The sequence below is a fragment of the Staurois parvus genome, unplaced genomic scaffold (genome assembly GCF_062004578.1).
Source record: "Staurois parvus isolate SC_StPar_1 unplaced genomic scaffold, SC_StPar_1.0 ptg000102l, whole genome shotgun sequence".
NCBI classification, from domain to species: Eukaryota; Metazoa; Chordata; class Amphibia; order Anura; family Ranidae; genus Staurois; species Staurois parvus.
Genome location: NW_028317898.1, coordinates 1,479,826 through 1,500,845, shown reverse-complemented (window position 1 = coordinate 1,500,845; position 21,020 = coordinate 1,479,826). Strand labels below are relative to the sequence as shown.

Genomic DNA, 21,020 nt, shown 5'->3' with positions numbered 1-21,020 from the left:
AAGTGAGCGTGTACCCGAAATTGACAGGTACCCACTCCCACTTCCGCACCTAGGTGTTTAGAAGTGGAAGTTGTCCTCCTATCCTCCCTCCCCATAGTCTTGTGGGACACGTGACAGGTCCCAGAAGACGACTGGGCCATTCAGAGAGCAGAGCGCTACTCGCGCATGCGCAGTGGGCCACAAACTGTCACAGCCGGGTGCCCACACTGCAGATGCCAGCGCCTGGAATACAGGACGGCTGGCGAAACTGGCTGCGGCGGGGGCACCGTGGGATCGTGGGACAGGTGAGTGGCTGTTTTTTAAAAGTCAGCAGCTACAGTTTTTGTAGCTGCTGATTTATTTTTTTACAGAGTGAGTGGAACTCCACTTTAAGTGTGGGTTTTTTTTGCCTTGGTATGAAGCCTTTAAAAGCCCTTTTATGGAATTTCTTGTGTTCGTAAGATAATTTTCCTATTGGATGTGGCAACGTACATTTATTTGCCATGATATGGTAGCGTACTTCTACATTTTTTTTAGGGAGTTCTGATTTTCTTCCTATATATTAGCATGTCATGTTGTTTACCATTATTTGTTGAATACATTCATCAGCAGAAGAGGCTTCTGTACATTCAATGATTCCTCCACTCACAGGCGTCCAGTTATCACACTTTATCTTCTCCTGTTTGCTTTGCGTACACCAACGTATACTTTCTCGAGATGATTGACTTCCCTCTAAAGAATTTACAAGTGACAGTTGTAAAGATTATTTTATCAGACAATCCAAAGCTCCAACATTGATAATAACTTCCATCAATACAAGCCTCTTACCAAATGTTTCTTTGACCGAGTTGTAAAGGCTTGGCCCTAGATATAAGAAAGCATCCATGGAAGGTGGTAGAGGCACAATGTTCAGTGTAGAGTCTTTGAATAGAAGGTTTTTCCCATACTTGGAGCTGAACAAATTGCATTCTTTTTTCTGAAATCCAGAAATTTGTAATGATTTTTTGGTATTCCAGCACTAAGAACATTGATAAATGTGCATTATTGCAGTTACCTGAGAATACTGAAGAAAGTCAACAATATTTTTAGTCTTGTCACCTTCATTCCTAGTCACTACAGCATTCGCTGGAATTCTTGATAAGCTGCATTTTTTAAACTGGGAAACTGGTCTTCTGGTATTGTCTGGGCACAACAGCTGGAAATTCTTATGGAGCTCAGCTTAAAGACAGTTTAATATATGTTTAGAGGAAAAGCTGTTAAGGTGTGACAGAAGATAGACTGTAAAAGGTAAGGATGATAGATGATAATGGGCGATGGAGTATAGATTATAAGTGGGGAAGCAATACAGGTCACAGGCTTGTAATGAAGATTAGATTACAGATGATGAAGGAGGATAGATTGTAGGTGATGATTAAGGTGAGGTTTTATAAAGATTTCATCTGAGCTGTTGGTCATGCCAATTAAAGGATAAGTTCACCTTTGGGAACATGTTATATGTTCCACCCATTTGTAAGGTGGAACATGTAACATGTTCCTAATGCTGCAGCACCCACCTGCTGCTCCCCCTCCCTGAGACAGAAGTACAGGGAGAAGTTTCCCATACTAGCTGTCAGTATTTAACAACAGCGCGGCCGTCTGGGGCTCTCAAACAGTCTTACTGGAAAAATGTGCTTTGATCAGGCTGCAGTGCTGATCATTGTATTCTGATGATGGAGAAGTCTCGCTGTCAGAATACAAAGGCACAGTGGGGAGGATTCCCCTATCCACCTCAATTGTGTGGATGGCGTAACTGTTCACTTTTTTCAAATAGCCCACTGAAAAAATACTGATAAAAGTATGGTCAGCTTCAGACTTGCTCTATGAATGTTACTTATCTCTTTTTAATAATGAAGTTGCCAAACACGTATTTTCTTTCTCATTTCACATGATGGATAGGCACTAGGTAGCAATGGAGGTGATGGAAGATAGTTCTAGCAGGTGATGGATGATAGAGTGTAATATACTGTAGGTTTTGAGATAGGATTGTTAATGATGATGAAGGATAGGTTGTAGAAGCAGACACAGTACAAAAAACTACACACCTTTTACTACACTATCGTGCTGTTAAAAGCATTTTGTTTAAATAGCTCAGTAGTTCTTTATTTTACACACAGAATTGAGTCTGAGGATGAACTCATCCAGTTTATTTGGATGTTTTAGGCAGACAGGGCTAGTCTGACAGGGAGCTCTGCTGTTTCCTTAGCTTACCTTGAGCCTTCTGCCAAATTTTTTTCAGACTTTAAATGTGTATTTGTAAAATACTAATGTATTTTTGATTGCAGTGTTACTCTATATTTTATATACAATGCCAAAAGAAAGGCAATGGCAATACTGATGAATGTTCCTGGAAATGATACTGTGCTGCTGCCCTTATGCCTACAGACTGTGTCATATATCTTCGTTATTAATTGCTGCGTCGTCCCTGTATGACCAATGTTATTTGATTTGTTTGTAGTTTTTCATGCACAATTTGTGCCTTTGTTTGTTTAAAAGCAAAAAACATAATGAAAATGTTCGGATTTAAAAATAATACTAATGTATATATGAAATGAAAACTAAATACATAAGAAATACAAGTTTAGAAAAAAAATAACATAAAAATAAAACTTGTCCAAAACCATTATAGTTATTGCTTCCAAAGGGTTTGCAATCCTGTATGGCCAGTTTTATCATCAAAGTACCCCTGCTAGGCAGCACAGACAGGCTCTTGACCTTCGATGTAACTCAGCTACCTCCCCCCCAACCTGACTGTACAATGAAGAAGAAGCTAAGCATGTCAGCAGGGCCTGATTAGCTTCAGTGCAAAAAAGCGCATTTGGAGGGATCTTCTGATCTATTCGTTATTACACAACAGTTCATGTGAAAATATCTGAAGGGACAAGCACGAAAATGTTTCTTGCAAGATAACAAAACACAGATTTTCCTGTAATTAGTATAGTATTTGAAAAAAAAATTGAGTGACAAAGACTGAGCATGCTCAGAAATGAAAGAATACATTACAATACAATTACATCATAGCTGTATTTTGTCTTACGAAAATTTTCGTAACTTTAGTAACCAATTAATTTTTGATAGGACACTAGCATGAAAAACTCACTTTGTGTACTAGGCATTACCCTTCCTCTATTACTCTATAGAAGTGGTTGAAAGGGTTTACTTGTGTATGTATGGTAATGTGCAATTTTGAGTCCTCGTGCACACTGGACATTTTTACAGCTGCTGTTTTTGGCTTTTGACGTTTTTTTTCTACAGCCAGTAAACTCCCCAGCATGTTATTCTATGTGTCCATGCACACATAGACTGTAATCAATGTTTTTTGGCTGTAAAATCGCTCTAGCGCTGTAAAACGTGGTAAAATGTCGCAAACCGGCATTTTTGGACTATTTTACCTCCAAAAAAGCTAACAAATGCTAATGTTGAAAATGGCGCTAAATGCGGAAAAACACAGCTAAACGCTAATGCAAAAACTCTAAAAAAAAGCTGAAAACTCTATTTTTTTATGTGAATTTACACAGCTAATGTTACCAGTGTTATCAAAACGCCAAGTGTGCATGGACCCTAAGGCTTAACATATTTGGTATATATTTACTTGACACAACCTTCATCTTAATATTTTACAAAAAAATTGTATTTTACTGGGTTTATGTGCACTAAAATAATTAGAGTTTACTTTTTCCAGTATAAAATTGATAAGCAGTAGAGTAAATATTGTATGTCATAACAAAATTGCAACTGCCATCGTTTTATTTTACAGGGTCTCTGCTTTTAGAAAATGTCTAATGTTTTGGGGATTTAAAGTAATCATCAGGCCTAGATGTGCATGAAAAAGACCCTAAAGAGTCAGCAATAGGAATACCTTATAACTTTAGTAGTTAGTATGATGAGAAGAATTGAAAATGAAAGCATACATACATATACAGTATATAATGTAAAATATATATATACACAAATATATTACCTGGTACAGTCGTATGTGTCACAAAAGCTACATCACCCTTGTTATCTCTCAGACACCTGAAAATGCATATAGAGAATTTAAAAAGATTATTTCAATAAAATCAGCCCTTTAATTTTGTCTTCATAACGGGCATGATGTAGTGGGCTATTTTTATTAATAAAATAATTTTAAACTTTTAATGAAATAAAATTGGAAAAGTTTTAAATATTAAAAATTAAATATCCAATCAACACTAAACTGGTTACAGTTTGGTTACAGGATGTGGGTGTGCCAAAGTACTGATTTTTAATTCTTGTGGGCGAATAAATGCTCACTTTAGCCAAAAAATTTCTTGTTTGTTTTGGATAGGATGAGCAAGGGTTAGAATGTCTGCTATCTGTGTTCCTATTGGGAGGATTTCTTTCAGATCTGATTGTTGCGACATGAGGACAGATAAGAAGGATATGTGTCACAGGGATAGAAAGACAAAGATGGCATCACTTCTGTGTCACACCTGTCATGGGTAAATCTCTCCTGTGGGGTTACAGGTAACAATAAGAACCCAACAGAGGTTCTTTCCCTTATCCATACAGTATAGCTGGAAACAGCTATAGCTGAGTAAATCGCATTATATACATTCAATCTGATTGAATAATCTCCTTTACTTCTACTAACAGCTATATAGTACAAAGACCTGCTGTTTGGAAACAGATATTGCATGGATTAGGTAGGTCCTAATATTACAGTTTTGGTAACCTAAAAGTTGATTGCACTAAGATTGTAAAGTCAGATTTTTTTTTAACATGTATGGTGATCCTTAAGCTGGCCATACACTAATCAAAATGTGTCCGGATCAGTATTGTGGCCATTCCTGCTCAATGGAAGTCATTTGACATCTGTCCAAGGAACTTGTAGTAAATTTTTTTTAAATCAGCAGCTGCTAATGAATGTACTCTGTGACGAACTAGGTATGCAAGAGAGAGAGCACACGGAGACATATCACCCGCAACCTGACATGTGGGCGTTTATTGGGAAGTTTTGCTGGGTACAGACAATAGAACAGCTAGTCCACAGAACAACAGAAGACACAGCAATACAGTAGGGTTCTCAGGATGGCAATATGGGACAACAGGGGGCTGATAGTCCACCGGGTTCAATAGGACAGAGCGGCGGGGGCACCTCAGGGGTTGGAGTCCATGGGCAAGAGTTTCGGGCAGAATTGGGCTAAGTCCAACACAGGGCAGAGGTCTGTGCACAAAGGGGTTAATCCAATACACAGAATACTGATCTGAGCAGAGAGGGTTGATGTCCACACAGGGCAGAGGTCTGAGCACAACGGGGTTAACCTAATACATGGGATGCAGATCTGGGCAGAGAGAGTTAAAGTCCACACAGGGAAGAGGTCCAGGCCCAATGGGGTTAATCTCATACACAGGATGCAGATCTGGCAGAGAGGGTTAAAGTCCACACAGGGCAGAGGTCCGGGCACAACCGGGTAATCCAGTACACAGGATGCAGATCTGGGCAGAGAGGGTTAAGTCTTTGGCACAGGGTAGCAATTCAGGGACTCACCAGCCAGCAGTGGCCCCAGCAGAGGAAGTCTGGGCAGATAGGCACCAACACCTCACGGATCTTCGGAGGGCTGTGTTTCCTGGCCGCAGCTTCAAGACCACACAGGCAACAGTTGATGGAAGAGCAGAAGGCAGAACAAAGTCCCAGTGTCCAGAAAGCCACACAGACAATGTAGAACCACAAGTCCCAGCAGTGCAAAAGGCAAAGCACAGTTCAATGCTTCTCCAAGCGAGGCCTGCAGCCATTCTGAGAGTTTTTCCCCCACACCATAGAGACATTATATGGTCCTTTCAATTTGACCAAGCCTCAAACACCCCCCCCCCATGCAGACACGCCTGGCTTTTCACAGCCACAGGACACCGTGGCAGACAAGCTGACTGCTTGACACACTTGTTGATTTCAACAAAACAACACAAACATAAAATAATATTTCTGATCTCTGTCACATACTTCAACAGCAGAATACAAATCCTGGCGGGTGGATTCCTCCATTTACCTCATTTGTGTGGATGCAGGAATCTTTTCAGCCTACAGTGAATAGCCAACTTAAGCCTTTAATCCAAAGATTTTTTTTTTGTAATTTATGTTTTGTGTGGATTCAAGAAAGCAGTACTTGTTCAGTGTTTTCAGCTGTCATTTAAAGCCGAGTTCCAGACATTTTTGTGTTTGCTACAGTCAGCAGCTATAAAAACTGTAGCTGCTGACTTAATAAACACACACTCACCTGTCCCAGGATCCAGAGGTGTGCTTACCCACACAGTCCCTTCTCTTCCTCTTCTCCCCCTGGCACCGGCATCACAACATGATTGGAGGAAAGAAACACACACCCCTCCTTACACTACATGGAAAACAAACAGAGCTGTGCCTGTCCATCACAGGCTGTGTGCTGGAGCTCTCCTCCCCCGCTACCTTTATTTCTCTTGGTGTCGGAGAAAAGCTGTCAGAAGTGACTCATGCAAATAACAGAGGAATGAGGAACAGAGAGAAATCACACTCAGTGGTTTGGATAGAGACAAGTACACAGTATAGTTTGTTCAGATTTCGTGTCTGAGCTTTACAACCACTTAAAAAATAGATACACTGTATCTCTAAGTATGAGTAAATTAAGTGATGAACTTTGCACTCACTTGAATGCTCCGTGACAATTATAGTAAGGCTCATCATTGCTGAGTTGGCACTTCTTGCCTCCCCATCCAGTACATTGTTTACACAGGTTTGGCTCCTGGGCTCCAGGAACACAGCTTACTGAAAAGAACCTTGAAACGGCTGAACAGTAAAAATGAAATGGTAAGATAAACAGTACGGTTTATTTTATCTGTCTTATATTATGTGCCTAAATGACTCATTAAAACAAATTGTATATACTCAACAGACCATTTGGATAGTGAAAAATGCTCTCACCGCTGTGCCTCAGTGGCTAACAGACATATATGACAGTCAACTTATTTTGGTAAATTTTTGTTGGATCAGGTGACAATCTCCTGTCTGTGGGCGCAGCATCTCAAAGGGGAAATATCACTTAAACATCCTAGAGAAGCAGTCTTGATCACTACTGTTCCCCCCAGAATAGGTGGTGCCTGTGGCACTCCCTTCCTTCCCTGCCTTTCTGCAATGACACAAAATGAACAATTGGCTGAGCTGAACACTGGGGCTGTGGCAGCTCTGGCTGCTGCTAGATGTATTGGAAGGGGGTTATATGATGCTGGCTTGGTCAGCTGCCCTCCTATGGGCATCTTATTCAGGGTCACTATTATAGTGAAGCATACAATGTTTGTAAGCTTCAGCATCTGGCTTCTCTCTGGATTATGATGCTGTTGGAATATGATGACCACTTGTAAGCAGGTGTGGGCTGTGGCATATCCACCAACCTGAAAGTGGCACTGCACCATTTCTTCAGACTGGCAGGAGATTGTTGAGGATTAAATGTCCCCTGCTATGGGCTCCAGGAAGCCATATTGGGGAGGACGCAATCCTATTGGATACCAAAATTCAGCAAGATTTGGATGGCTATCTTGACTCAGAATTCCATAAATAGGGATTCTTCAAAAATCGGTGTGCCCACAGTTTTAGAGTAAGATAGGCACAGAGCCATGCTGGAGAGGTTAGGAAGAGTATTTGGGGCACCTGTCGAAGATAGAAAGTATAGGTTTCCCCTTAAAGGGTGTCTCCTCCGTTGGCTTCCTTGAACAGTCCCCCTCGGCAGCCAGAGATCTACTGGGACCTTTGGAAATCACAGTGTGACAAAGCGATATCAAAGTCCCCTCTAAGGGAAGTGCTCAGCTGGCATTCTATGGTCTGTAAGTAGCTGATGTATTATTATTGGAAAGTGCCTTGTGGATAAACACTACCTTCTTCTGCCTGAAAAAGTGTATGACCTGCATTATATGCAGAGCTATTGCTGTAAACTGCCTTTTTTCATTGGTCATTCAATTTCTACAATATAAATAAAGTTTAAAGACTAAGTTCACTTTTTGTTTCTAAATTCCAGCTTCCATGTGTACAACGTGTACCAATAAGACATGTACAGTACCTCTGTTGCTTAAAAAGGAAAAGCTGTTCCTTACCTCAGACTCTGCTTCCTGTACGACATTCTGGTATACATCCAAAGCAGCCTTTCTCAACCTGGGTGCCCAGGCACTCTGGGGTGCCTTGAGGTTTCTTCAGGGGTGTCTTGGCAATATGTCTAAAAATTGCCGAAAACTTGTATACAAGCCAGCAGGTGGAACAAGTCTGTCTTTTAGTTACACAAAGCCACAGGTTTTCATTGTGCACCATTACAGCCTTCCAGCTGCCTGCGTCCTGACAACCAATGACATCATCAGTTGATAAGGAGGATGTCAGTTGCTTGTACAGCATCCTTGTTTGACCCTCCCCAGTGCTGGGATTACATTAACTCAGTGATGGAGAAAAACTGAGGGAGGAGAGAAACACTGGAATACTAGTCAGTACCAGTGTGCAAAAGTTTGCTGTGGAAGACTAAGTCACCTCTAATGCTGGGTGTCCTACATGTGTGGATGTTGCTGCATTATGTAAAACTATTAGCATAGTTTTTCACATTTTAGAATGGGGTGCCTCAAGACTGTCCATAATTTTAAAGAAACACTGTCCTACAGGACACTACAACCATTAGTACAATGAGGAAGTACTTCAGAAACTGACCTCATTAACCACTTCAAATCCAGACACTTTTACCCCCTTCCTGTCCAGGCCAATTTTCAGCTTTCAGCGCTATCACACTTTGAATGACAATTGTGCAGTCATGCAACACTGTACCCATATGATTTTTTTAGCATTTTTTGAGACAGACACAACTTTATTTTGGTGGTATTTATTCACCGCTAAGCTTTTTATTTTTTGTGCTATATAAATGAAAAAGTCCCAAATTTTTGAAAAAAGGGGTTTTCCTGTAAAATTTTGCAAATAAATAATCTTTCTTCATAAATCTTGGCCAAAATGTATTCAGTTATCTTTTTAGTAAAAAAAATAATAATCCAAATTAGTTTATAACCAAAAATTATAATTTTTCTAAATTTTTTTTACATTTTTATTTTGTTTTTTTATATTATTATTTATGGGTTTTTTTTTATCATACTGTCACCCTAGCAGTACAGTGTTACCATAGTGACACTGTACTACTTGTGGGGGGGTGATGAAGATTTTTTTTTTACTGATTGCTTTTACACCCATATAGGCTGTAAAGCAATAATTTCTCCTTCTCTCTGGCTGCATTCTTGCAGCCATTGAGAAATACTGTGCAAGCTGTGATTGGTCACAGCTTGTCACAATGTAAAAGGCTGTTGTGAATACCATGTGATCTGTGTGATCATTCACAGATTTCACAAGTAGTAAGCAATGATGTCAGAAGTGACATCTTGCTTACTACTATTCATGTGATCACGGATTGGCCAATCAGTGATCACATGATCGGGACCTCACACAGGGGTCCTGTACAGCGATCAGTGTTCTGCTGTGTCTGGAGGACATAGCGGGCACCAGATCGCGGTGCTGCCTGCTCCCAGGGAGCAAGCACAAGCAGGGAAGCGGGGAGGATGTTTATAAACAGCCACCCGCCCCTGCACTGCTCCCGTCCATCCGTTTATGTCCATGGGCCGGATGGGAAGTGGGTAAAACACACCCTGCTTCTGCCCTCCTCCTCCAGGAGATTGCTCCCGCCCACCTATTCATTACCTTAGTTTAGCCCAGTGTTGCAGTGCTTTCTAAAACCAGTAATGAGAGAGGCATGGTCCAGAGAGGTAAAACACATCCTACTCTATGATGCAGTAAGGCCATCCATGATGGGATATGAAATTTCCTGGATGGTCACATGATGCTTCAGGAAGTTAGGACTCATAATGCATCTTCTGAAGTTTTGAAAAAGAGGGTGCGGATTTAAGGTTGCCCTGGACAAGGTAAGAAAAAGATAAGCACATGGGGGTGGGGTGGGCAGAAAAATAAACTAGAAAAGACTTCATGTATTATAAAAAGTGATATTCTGCTTGAAAGGTGAACTTAGCCTTTAGCTATCCACGTGTGTTTACTCAATTCTCTGGTACACTGGTTAGATCTCATTTACCAACTGCTCACTGTTGCCTAGCAATTTTTTTGACACTTTTTACATTTGTTCTTGATTGTTTATTATATCAGCTGTAGGTGCATATAAAAATGTAGGCATCTGTAATGCCTGTAAAATGTGTTGGCCTTGGACCCTTTGTTTCTTGGGTAATTTTTACAATAAAGCATTGTTGCCCAAATGCTAGGGGCATGAGGGGTGACTGATGTGTCATTTCTCTAGGCCAAGGGAACAGAGTCACAAGATATTCTGCTGAGAGCAAGAAAAAAACTTGGAAATTGAACGTGTTTATGACATCTAGTATGTCACATTAGAAGATAAAAACCTGTTTAAAGGCGTCTACGTGCTTGAGAAGTTAGAAATCCTTACGTTTGGGGTAGATGAGTAGAAGTTTAGGGTAGATAAGAAGCAAAAGTGTGACTTTTCAGATAATGAATATGGTGGTTGAACGTGACTCTGTTATCCTCGCAGAACCCTTCTGCTAGCCCCTCCTGTGGTGGGTGTGGCACCCGCCCACTATTGGACAGCTTCCAGAAAAATGGTTTAAAAGCTGGAGGTCCAGGCAAGACCAGTAGGAAGCCCCCCTCCCCCTAGTTGCCAGTGGACGCTCTGATGCTGAGATTTTTGCCAAGACTATATGGGCCCATCAACTGGTCGCGCCTATGACTTCCCCGTGACCCCTAGGGCAGCATGGTTTCAATGGGATTTGTTCCTTCCAGTTTCTAACATAGCTTTGGTAATGCAGTGACGCTGTCAAATGATGTGTCTATTTCATGCTGTAATACTCACATAATTATTGGTGTGTGTTATTATGCAGATTGTGATGACTCTAAGATATATCCTCCTGTGTGTCATGTGATAATAAAAGTGAAGGTTTTGACAGTGCAAGAATATTTCAGTTGGATTCTGTTATTTCTTGGAGTGCCGGGTGAATGCTACAATGTGCCAGGACAGGTATTCATTAGGTAGATGATATTTCACATGCGTAGACTACATGTTGATTGTGTGCGTATATATGACTGGCTTTTAGTTATTGCACCCAGCATTTGTATTACAGCATCAGATCTGCTTTTTTTCACATTTACCTCTCTGAGCTTCATCTTCTGTCCAGTTCAGTAGCTTCTTCTCATGAAGAACACTCAGTGGAACATACCAGCCTGCCATGTGTCCTATTCCAGAGTGACATGATCTCTTGTTCTTCAGTTCACTAAACTTAAAAGTACTCGATCTTTTCACCAGCGCTACTGCATAGTAACATGTATCTGTAAACACACACATAACCTATTTTAGTGTCATCTTCTATGTCTTGCCATAATCAGCTGATTCTCATAAACAATCCATACTTGGATGGGAGTGAAGATTGCCACCATTTCCCTAAAAAGCAAATACATAAAAATTGCTTTGCTAAAAAATGCCAGTGCATTCAATTGTAAGGCCTTCATCTTTTATCTGAACACAAATAATAAAATGAGCTTTATAAAGAATAAAATTAGGGAGAAGGCATTGAGAAGATGTAAAGTTTCGGTCAGCTGTTTAACTGTGATACCTGTACAAGAAATGCTACAAAGGAGTCACTGGAACAGAAAAGGACAGTTAATTATGTAGCAACCCTGCCATATGCAGAGGTGACTAGTAAATGTTATTTCTGCTGGATAGTAATCTGTCCAGACTCATTTATACCATCTCACTTGCCTTTCCACTAAGCTCAGTGTTGTTGCTGTTTCAGTCTGCTGCCAGTAGGTGTCACTGACACCAGTAGCCATAGGCAGATGAGCTGTAGCAAGGCTGAGTTAAGAATATTTAAGTCCCCCCTGGGCACTAGGAGGTAATAGCCAGTTATGCATACTGGGGGAGGATACAAATACTTGATAATGCCCTGCTGGAGGGGGATGGAGTCTGCTCTCAGAGGATTCTGGTTTCCCTTGGAAGGAAGATGTAAGAAGATACCTAGTACCTGGCTTTGGAGCTCTATAGACACTACTGCCGGTGATTGCCTGATGGTCCTTATTTTTACACTATACCATGGTTAATGTTCTCATTGCGCACTGTGACAGAATGAGTGTGGTGGAGTCTGGAAAACCTGAACTCCTAATCCTCTCTCCCTGTTATTCTGGGGAAAACAAGCCATCTGGAAAAAAGGAAACTTGCTGGCACCCATCAATATTTCAGTCCTCCACTGCAGTCATGGATCAGCCCACCCCTGATCTGAGGTTTTTCTTTACAAGTCAGGGGGGTCACTACAGTTATAAAAACATTTACAAAAGTTCTAACCTTTCCAGTATTTTTTTTTTTGCACCATCATCTGAACATTGTCGCCAATAGAGACTTAAATGGCAATAAAAACTTAACTGATACTCTAATGCAGGCCATACACGGTTCGAATTCCGAACGATTTTTCATCTGAAAATGTCGTTTGCTCGGTAATCCTATGGTGCCACCAATGATTTCGAAAATCGCCAGACCAAGTCATAAAGTTCACCCCATATAACAGGCAAAACTTCTGTTCCTTCCAGGTCACGGCTCATGTGCATATTCTTTTTGGAAAAACGATTGTACGATTTGACTATCATTGAATCGAAAATCGGTCGTTTTTCACGAATTTTCCGACATGCCCGATCACAGAAAAGGGGAGGAACCACGAAAATCAGGCAGTGCCATTGACCCACTAACAGAGCGAAAATCGGCCGATTATTCTTTGGTCAGATTTCCAGACGAAAAATGAATCGAATTTCGACCCATGTATGGCTTGCCTAAGACCCCATTCACACCTAAGCCTTTTGTACCTCGAAGCTCCAAAATGCTCAGGGGGAAAAAATCAATATTACTCTATGGAGATGGTCCACTCCATTGGCTGAAGCAGAACGCCTGAAGCTCAAAAAAGTTTTGGAGCTACTTTTGTAGCTCAAATTGGGCAGATTTGCACATTTTTTGGCGCATTCTTATTCCCATAGAAAAGAATAGAAATGCGCAATTTTAACGTGACTAGCGTGATTAGCATTTTAACGCGCACTTTACGTGATTTTGTCTGCTCAAATGAAAAAAATCTTTTTTAAAAATGTAATAATATATGAATAAATAAATGTCAAATAAATACACATATAAATAAAAAAAACATGATAAATAAATCATAAATAAATAATAATTAATCCCTAACCCTAAAAATAAATAAATAAAGAAATACATACATTATTATTATTAATAATAAGAATAACACAAATAATAATAATAATATTAAACACAAACAAATAAATACAATAATAATAATAATTATAATAATAAAAATAAATTATTATTTTATTTCTTTTTTTAGGTTTTAGGGGGTTAAGGTTATGGGTTAATTATTATTAGTTATTATTACACATATTTATTTTAATAAATTTGTGTATTTATTTTACATTTATTTATTCAATTATTATTATTATTAATATTATTATCACCCTAACCCTAACAAAAAATAAATAAATAGAAAGAAAAAAATAAATAAATAAATAAAATACTGTAAATAAATAGATAATAATAAATAAAATACTAACCCCAACCCAAACCCTAACCCCTAATCCTCACCCTAACCTAACCTTAGCTCTAACTCCTTACTCTAACAAAAAAACTAAATAATAACACATGAATAATAATAATAATAATAATAATAAAAAAACTAAAAGCTGATGGAAAAACTAAAAAAAAACAGAAAAACCTAGCAACAAATGATGCAATAGATGATATTTTTCTCTAATGGCTAATAAAAAAACGTCAAGGCTCAAAAATGGCTAAAAACACTATATAAAAATGTGCAAAAACGTAGTAAAATCGTGGTAAAATATACACAAAAAAAAATCACGCTAAAATGCTCCATTCAGATGTGAATGGAGCCTAAACCATATCCACTTTACCCAAAATTACTTAAGAAAGTTTTGCTGAAGGAGGTCTCTAATCATTTTTTAAATAAGACCAATTGATATGTAATCATTTTTTTAAGTCAACACTAGTGATGAGCTACGGTTCAGCCAAACCCGAGGGAAGCTCTTACATGATAACATTCCACTGGCCTAATCAGTTGCAGCTGGGGAATTTCCTGCATTGCAGCTGCCAGTTACAACGGGCAGTCATTGATTAACAACTGGCAGATATTCTTAAAGTATCACTAAAGGCGAGACGTTTTATTAGTTTTGGATAGAGTGGAGAGGGATTAGAACCCCTGCCAGTTTTTATTGTTGACTGTGCCCCCATTAAAGAGATTCACCCTCTATTTTTTTTCCTGTTTACCGTTATCATTGAGAGTCAAAGTAAAGAAAATCCCAAATTTTGGATTGTCCCCAGAAATGTAATAGAGAGGAAATCTTCCAATGGGGGTCCCCATGGGATTTCCTTAATTTACAGGGATTTCAGATCACTTCTTGTTTGACTATGGGACAGAAAGTGAAGGAAAATCTCTGAAATGGGACACAGATGGCGAGAAAATCTGACAGAGTCATAACCCTCCCTTGCTCTATCTAAAATGAAAAAAAAAAAAGTTTTGCCTAAAGTTCCACTTTAATGTCCACTGAGTGTTCCCTGAAAGAACACATTCTTCTTAAAGGTTCTGTTCACACTAGAAACCTCCTTATTTTGCCATGAGTTAGTGGGCTGCACCTTCCAGCAGAGTTGGTGGTGCAGCTCCTATTATTGCCCTTTTCAGTAACTTACCCACCTAGAAGAGAGCTGAGTCATAGGGCTCATGTAGGACATTTCAAAGAGAGTATGTATATTTTTTAAATCATACCTATATATACCAATATATATGTAAAGCGCTGCGTAAATTGACGGCGCTATAGAAGTACCTGAAATAAATAAATAAAATAAATAAATATTGCACTAATTAGCACTTTATATATTGTGCACTTATCACCTTATAATTTGAATATATTGTTATATCTATATTCATCGCAGCGCTGCACATTTATATATTTTGAAAAAGACAATAATGACTAATATGATTCTCTGCTGTTTTTACCAATGTGTCTAGTTTTCACACTCATTCGCTCATCACTAGTTTCAATCACTTTTAGATTAATTCAGATTGGTTGGTGTAGGTTTCCATGCTTTGTTGTCTTTAGCTTCTTTTTATCATATAAAATTCAAAGTACATCGGTACCTTTTTGTGATCCATAGCTTTCTGCCATGATTGGCTTCAGATTGTATGGGTTTAGGGAAGCTTTAAATACATTCCCACTGTCCACAGAAATTGCATCTGCTGCTCCATCCTGCAAATAAAAGTTCCAACAATGTAAGTGTACCACAATGCCATGTTGCAATTTATATAAAGCTTTGGAAATAAAGCTGTAAGAAGATACTGTATAAGATGAATTACACACCAAGAAACCATTTGTATTCAAGGCCATAAAAAAGAAGTTGCAGCAATCACAGATCCAAATGGGCCCCTGCTCCATAGAAAGCCAGTGTTGGGCCCCCATGTGCCTGATATTGCCCTTTAGTAGCATTAACAATAAAGTAGAGCAGGGTGGGCAGAGGTGCTGTAACAAGAACATTTCCCATAGAAGAACTGGCATGTGGTATAGATCATAGTGAAACATCTCTCTATGTCAATCTGCTCTTGGCTGTGGGATCCTGATCTGTGATGTCCCATCAACAAAATCAGGGGATTCATAGGAAATAGTCCATGCAATGGTCACCAGATATACAGCTGTTGAGGAACACCCTGTTATAGTACCTCTCCACCTGGTGTGCTCTGCTTTATTTTGGATGTTATTAGGGGGTAACAAGGGGAAGAGGCAAAAGGGAGAGTTTCCAACAAGTGTCCTTGTCCAAAGTTTGTACCAAGGCTTGTCTAACTATACATACAGCTCTGTCTGTAAGTTTGGTTCACCTAGCACATGGGCATGAGCTGTTCTGAAGTTTGCACAAGAACTATTGGTTAAGGCAAAGGTTAATGCCAAAAAAGAGTCATGTACTTTTTTACCATGAAAGGGCTGTGACTGAATGAAAGGCTGCCCTAATGCAATGCACATTAATATGTACCTCAAATGAACACTTACATGTGAATGGGCCCTCATACATTCTGAGTGATTTACATACTTATTGTGGCTGGTGCTAAAAGTTTTGCACAGAGCAGCTCCGGTCCTCCTCTTCTCAGGTCCCCTGTTGGCACTCCTGGCCCCTCCCCCTTGCTGAGTGCCCCCATAGCAAGCTGAATGCTATGGGGGCACTTGTGTGTGCACACCCCCCAGCCCTGCTCTGTGTGTCCATTGACCCCTATCCTTCCTCACTGATTGTGATTGTCGGCCAATGACTCCCGCTGCTGTGTCTGAGCCAATGGAGTGGGAAAGAGCCAGGAGAGACTGCTCCCCTGCACATCACTGGATTGAGATTGGGCTCAGGTAAGTATTAGGGGGGCAGGGGGGAGCAGAACACAGAAATATATTTATCCTTTGCAGCCATTTTAATTAATATATTTACCTGCAGATACTTACTTTAATAGCAGTGAAGCACTCCTCCAGAGTGGATTTCTTCACACAGACAAGTGTAAGGTCTGGAACCTTACAAGATCTTGTCAGTTCTTTACACTTTTTATGTTCACTTATTGATGTCACACACCAGCCAATTTTGAGAGCAGCCAGGGACAAATCTAAAAGATAAGAGAAATACATTTATTTATACTGTCAGAGATTATTTTTTCACTTTCAAAAAGGTTTTCATTAAAAAAAAGTAAGTACTGTTTGACATCTCTTTTTGCATTGCTGCTGATCTCTTCCATCTTTTTTCTGGTACAATATTTTTTATTGAAAAGATAAGGAGAAAAATTACAGAATATATAGTGCCTTGAAAAAGTATTCATACCCCATAAAATGTCTCACATTTTATCATGTTACAACCAAAAACGTAAATGTATTTTATCGGGATTTTATGTGATAGACCAACACAAAGTGGCACATAATTGTGAAGTGGAAGGAAAATGATAAATGGGTTTCAAAATTTTTTACAAACAAATATCTGAAAAGTGTGGCGTACATTTGTATTCAGCCCCCCTGAGTCAATACTTTGTAGAACCACCTTTCACTGCAATTACAGCTGCAAGTCTTTTTGGGGATGTCTCTACCAGCTTTGCACATCTACAGAGTGAAATTATTGCCAATTCTTCTTTGCAAAATAGCTCAAGCTCTGTCAGATTGGATGGAGAGGGTCTGTGAACAGCAATTTTCAAGTCTTGCCACAGATTCTCAATTGGATTTAGGCCTGGATTTTGACTGGGCCATTCTAACACATGATTATGCTTTGATCTAAACTAATCCATTGTAGCTCTGGCTGTATGTTTAGGGTCATTGTCCTGCTGGAAGGTGAACCTCCGCCCCAGTCTAACAAGTTTTCTTCTAAGATTGTCCTGTATTTGGCTCTATCCATCTTCCCATCAACTCTGACCAGCTTTCCTGTCCCTGCTGAAAAAAGCATCCCCACAACATGATGCTGCCAATCCCATGTTTCATGGTGGGGATGGTGTGTTCAGGGTGATGTGCAGTGTTTGTTTTCCACCATACATATCATTTTGTTTTTAGACCAAAAAGTTCAATTTTGGTCTCATCTGACCAGAGCACCTTCTTCCACATGTTTGCTGTGTCCCCCACATGGCTTCTAGCAAAGTGCAAACGAGGCTTCTTATGGCTTTCTTTCAGCAATGGCTTTCTTCTTGCCACTCTTCCATAAAGGCTAGATTTGTGGAGTGCATGAAAAATAGTTGTCCTGTGGACAGATTCTTCCACCTGAGCTGTGGAACTCTGCAGTTCCTCCAGAGTTACTATGGGCCTCTTGGCTGCTTCTCTGATTAATGCTCCCCTTCCCCTTGTCAGTTTAGGTGGACAAACATGTCTTGGTAGGTTTTCAGTTGTGCCATACTCTTTCCATTTACAGATGATGGATTGAACTGTGCTTTGTGAGATGTTCAAAGCTTGGGATATTCTTTTATAACCTAACCCTGTTTTAAACTTCTCCACAATTTTATCCCTGACCTGTCTGGTGTGTTCCTTGGCCTTCATGAAGCTGTTTGTTCACTAATGTTTTCTAACAAACCTCTGAGGGCTTCACAGAACATATATTTATACTGAGATTAAATTACACATACGTGGACTCCATTTACTAATTAGGCGACTTCTGAAGGCAATAGGTTCCACTTCAAATGCACGCAACACTTTTCAAATATTTATTTGTAAAACATTTTGAAACTCATTTATCATTTCCTTCCACTTCACAATTATGTGCCACTTTGTGTTGGTCTATCACATAAAATCCCAATAAAATACATTTATGTTTTTGGTTGTAACATGACAAAATCAGGAAAATTTCAAGGGGTGTGAATACTTTTTCAAGGCACTGTACATGCAAAACAGATAAGTCGCATGCAGGGTACAAAAATAGCAATATGGCAAGGAAGGTTGAAGATGTTACATAGGTTTTAAAGTGTACAAAGCTATAAACCTTTTCCAGCCACTTCCTGTCCATATCATTGCTCCAGACCAACTTCCTTAATGTTATAACAGTGGACCATGCCAGCGCAATGTTTACTGCTATGGCCACTTGTACTTTCCGTCAGGGGCTCATATAATAGAGTAGTATTGCAGGAGAGTATTTGGGATGTATTTGTCACCCTATAATGGGAAAGATTATCATGGCAGTGTCATCAGCTATTATTGTAATCAAAATTGCATATTTAAAAATATTGAAAGTAACATTTGAACTTTTATATTACCATGTTAATGCTTATTAGATTTCAGCGATTGGGTTTACATCTACTTTAAGGGCATACAGAACAATGTAAGATACCTGTTGATTGGTTGCACATAACTGTTGTGCAGCTGCAGTTTTTAATTGCTGTTTGCCTTACTATGTTAGGTTCTGGTCTGTAAGCAGAGTACAGTTGTCTGTTAAGAGAAATTATTAAAGCTGAAAATTTAAGTTTTCCATTGCAGTGCAGGAAATTGCTTGTTTTTGCCTAGGGGACAGATAAAGATAGATATGGTATACTTTCCTGATCCTCTGATCCTCCCCACACAGGACCAGTCCTTGCAGCTCTTGCATCTCCTTGCTGTAGCGGTCTTGAGCGGTAAACTGTTCCTGATGACATCAAGCCCCAGAGAAGGCTCCACAGACCTACTCTGGATATGAGGACGCCAAGAACAGTCCACCACTGGATCATGAGGGAATGCTGTTTGCAGGTGGAGGGGAGGATCAAGTGAGTATAAGGCTTTCTCCCCTCCACTGGACAAAATGAGCACTTAACTTTTAAAATTTTTTTTTAATTTGGGCTTTAAATATAATATACAGGTGTTTGCCTAAAATTGCAACATAGCATGATATCCATGTAGTGCTAAACATATAGGCGTGGCTGTGAACTCTTGCTGAAGAAAGGGAGTCCCCTCAGTCTCTCCATAGAATGCCTCTGGAGATTCAGCAGTGAGAAGTAGAGAGTGAGAGGATGCTGTGGTTTCCCTGCAGTAACAGTTCAGATGCGATTGCTGCAATCTGTGGTGTGCTGCCTCAGGTTTCTCTGCTGGTCTGGCCTCTCAGCAGTCTGGTCTGTATACAGCACATGTGCTCTCATTGCTTCCCTCAGTGCCAAGAGGAAGTTCTTATCGCAGTCTGTTAAAAGCTATTCCACCACTACCCTTCCTCCCATATGTCCTATTGGAACTGTATTGTAAAGATCCATAAATCTCATTCTGTGATTGATGTTTCAGACTACAATTCCCATGATCCTCACCATTCTGCATTGAAGTCCCTAAGCTTTCCTGGCTATGATTCTTCCTCTGCTGACTGGAGGGGATAGTGCAACACAACATCCAGCATAGCAGTAAAAAATGAAAGTAAGCTGATAGTAAAGAAGGAAACATTAGATTTACATAGTCCAGAACCTTCAATTTCGACATGGTTGGAAGATCAATTGACTAGATAAAGATGATGGCTTAAAAAAGTGTTGATCCCAGGCTTACATTTCATACTCATACAGATGCAGGTCTATGTGTTGGATGTCTCTGTGTCATTTATAGATTATACAAAGGATCACTAATATAAATTTGTTTAGATAAAAAAAAATGCCTCCTATTTTGATTCTATGATGTACCTCTGTATGACAACAAATATGTGCATAGTATCTCTAGTGTTTGTTGTTATATTTTAAACAGATTTATTAGAACGTCAGAGTGGTAAAATATGTACATCTATTACCTATTCTTTTCATAGATCTATCTACAATTTCCAAGCAAGCTGTTATGATTTCAGAGTTACAGATACAGTCTGACATGTACGTATGAAATCAGTATTTATTAAACCTTCAGACTAGTTTAGTGATATTAATTTATAGAAGTAATCTTTGAGCCTATCATTAGTAAATATTCTATTAATAATGTCAAAAGTGTTGATTTCACCTACCTAGCATTCTGAGGCATAAGATTACCAAAAAGTAGGGAGCCATCGTCTTCTGTCTCTGGGGACCAGAATGAGAGTGTTCTCATGTACTGTCACATATCCGTTAGTGTAGAGATATTATTTATTCAGACAAGTGCATTACTGTGTGAGATGTGGTGTTTCAGGAAGGTTATGGTTTTTATATTTCCCAATATTACACTCCACCTTTTTTTTCTTTTTATAATCTTCTCAATGCCCTCATTCATATTTGCTGGAAACTGCAATCATTGGCATAAAAGTTTGTTTTTCTTTGGTTGACCAGTTACGATGTTAAGAAGTAACCCTTTCCCAGTGCAAATGCTAGAGAAACCTCCAAATTTCTTCTCCATAAAGCTCACTGCAGTTTAGGATGTAGCAGGGGATTGAGAGGCCAGTCCACAAAAAACTGTAATTTTAGTTACGTGTAGACATCACAAGATTTCCAACCAGTTTTTATCTATCTGGGATTCTGGAAAAGAGAGGTGTATACCATTT

General features: G+C 39.5%; 1 protein-coding gene across 2 annotated transcripts in view; it reads right to left on the bottom strand.

Annotated features, from left to right (window-relative positions):
* LOC149467745 (serotransferrin-B-like) overlaps positions 1-20,639 on the bottom strand; it is a 38,101-nt gene extending 17,462 nt beyond the window's left edge. Inside the window, exons 1-9 of one of the 2 annotated variants that reach the window (XM_089671219.1) lie at positions 20,511-20,639; positions 16,565-16,719; positions 15,229-15,337; positions 11,183-11,359; positions 6,655-6,793; positions 3,977-4,032; positions 1,034-1,197; positions 808-955; positions 563-711 (exon numbers count right to left, since the gene is read on the bottom strand). In XM_089671219.1, the coding sequence (XP_089527345.1) occupies positions 563-711; positions 808-955; positions 1,034-1,197; positions 3,977-4,032; positions 6,655-6,793; positions 11,183-11,359; positions 15,229-15,337; positions 16,565-16,719; positions 20,511-20,553 (1,140 nt within the window). In that variant the 5' untranslated portion in view covers positions 20,554-20,639. Of the gene's footprint in view, positions 1-562; positions 712-807; positions 956-1,033; positions 1,198-3,976; positions 4,033-5,527; positions 5,804-6,654; positions 6,794-11,182; positions 11,360-15,228; positions 15,338-16,564; positions 16,720-20,510 lie in introns of those variants that run through there. The other variant, XM_089671220.1, reaches the window with a different exon arrangement.
* Between the last annotated feature and the right edge of the window lie 381 nt (positions 20,640-21,020).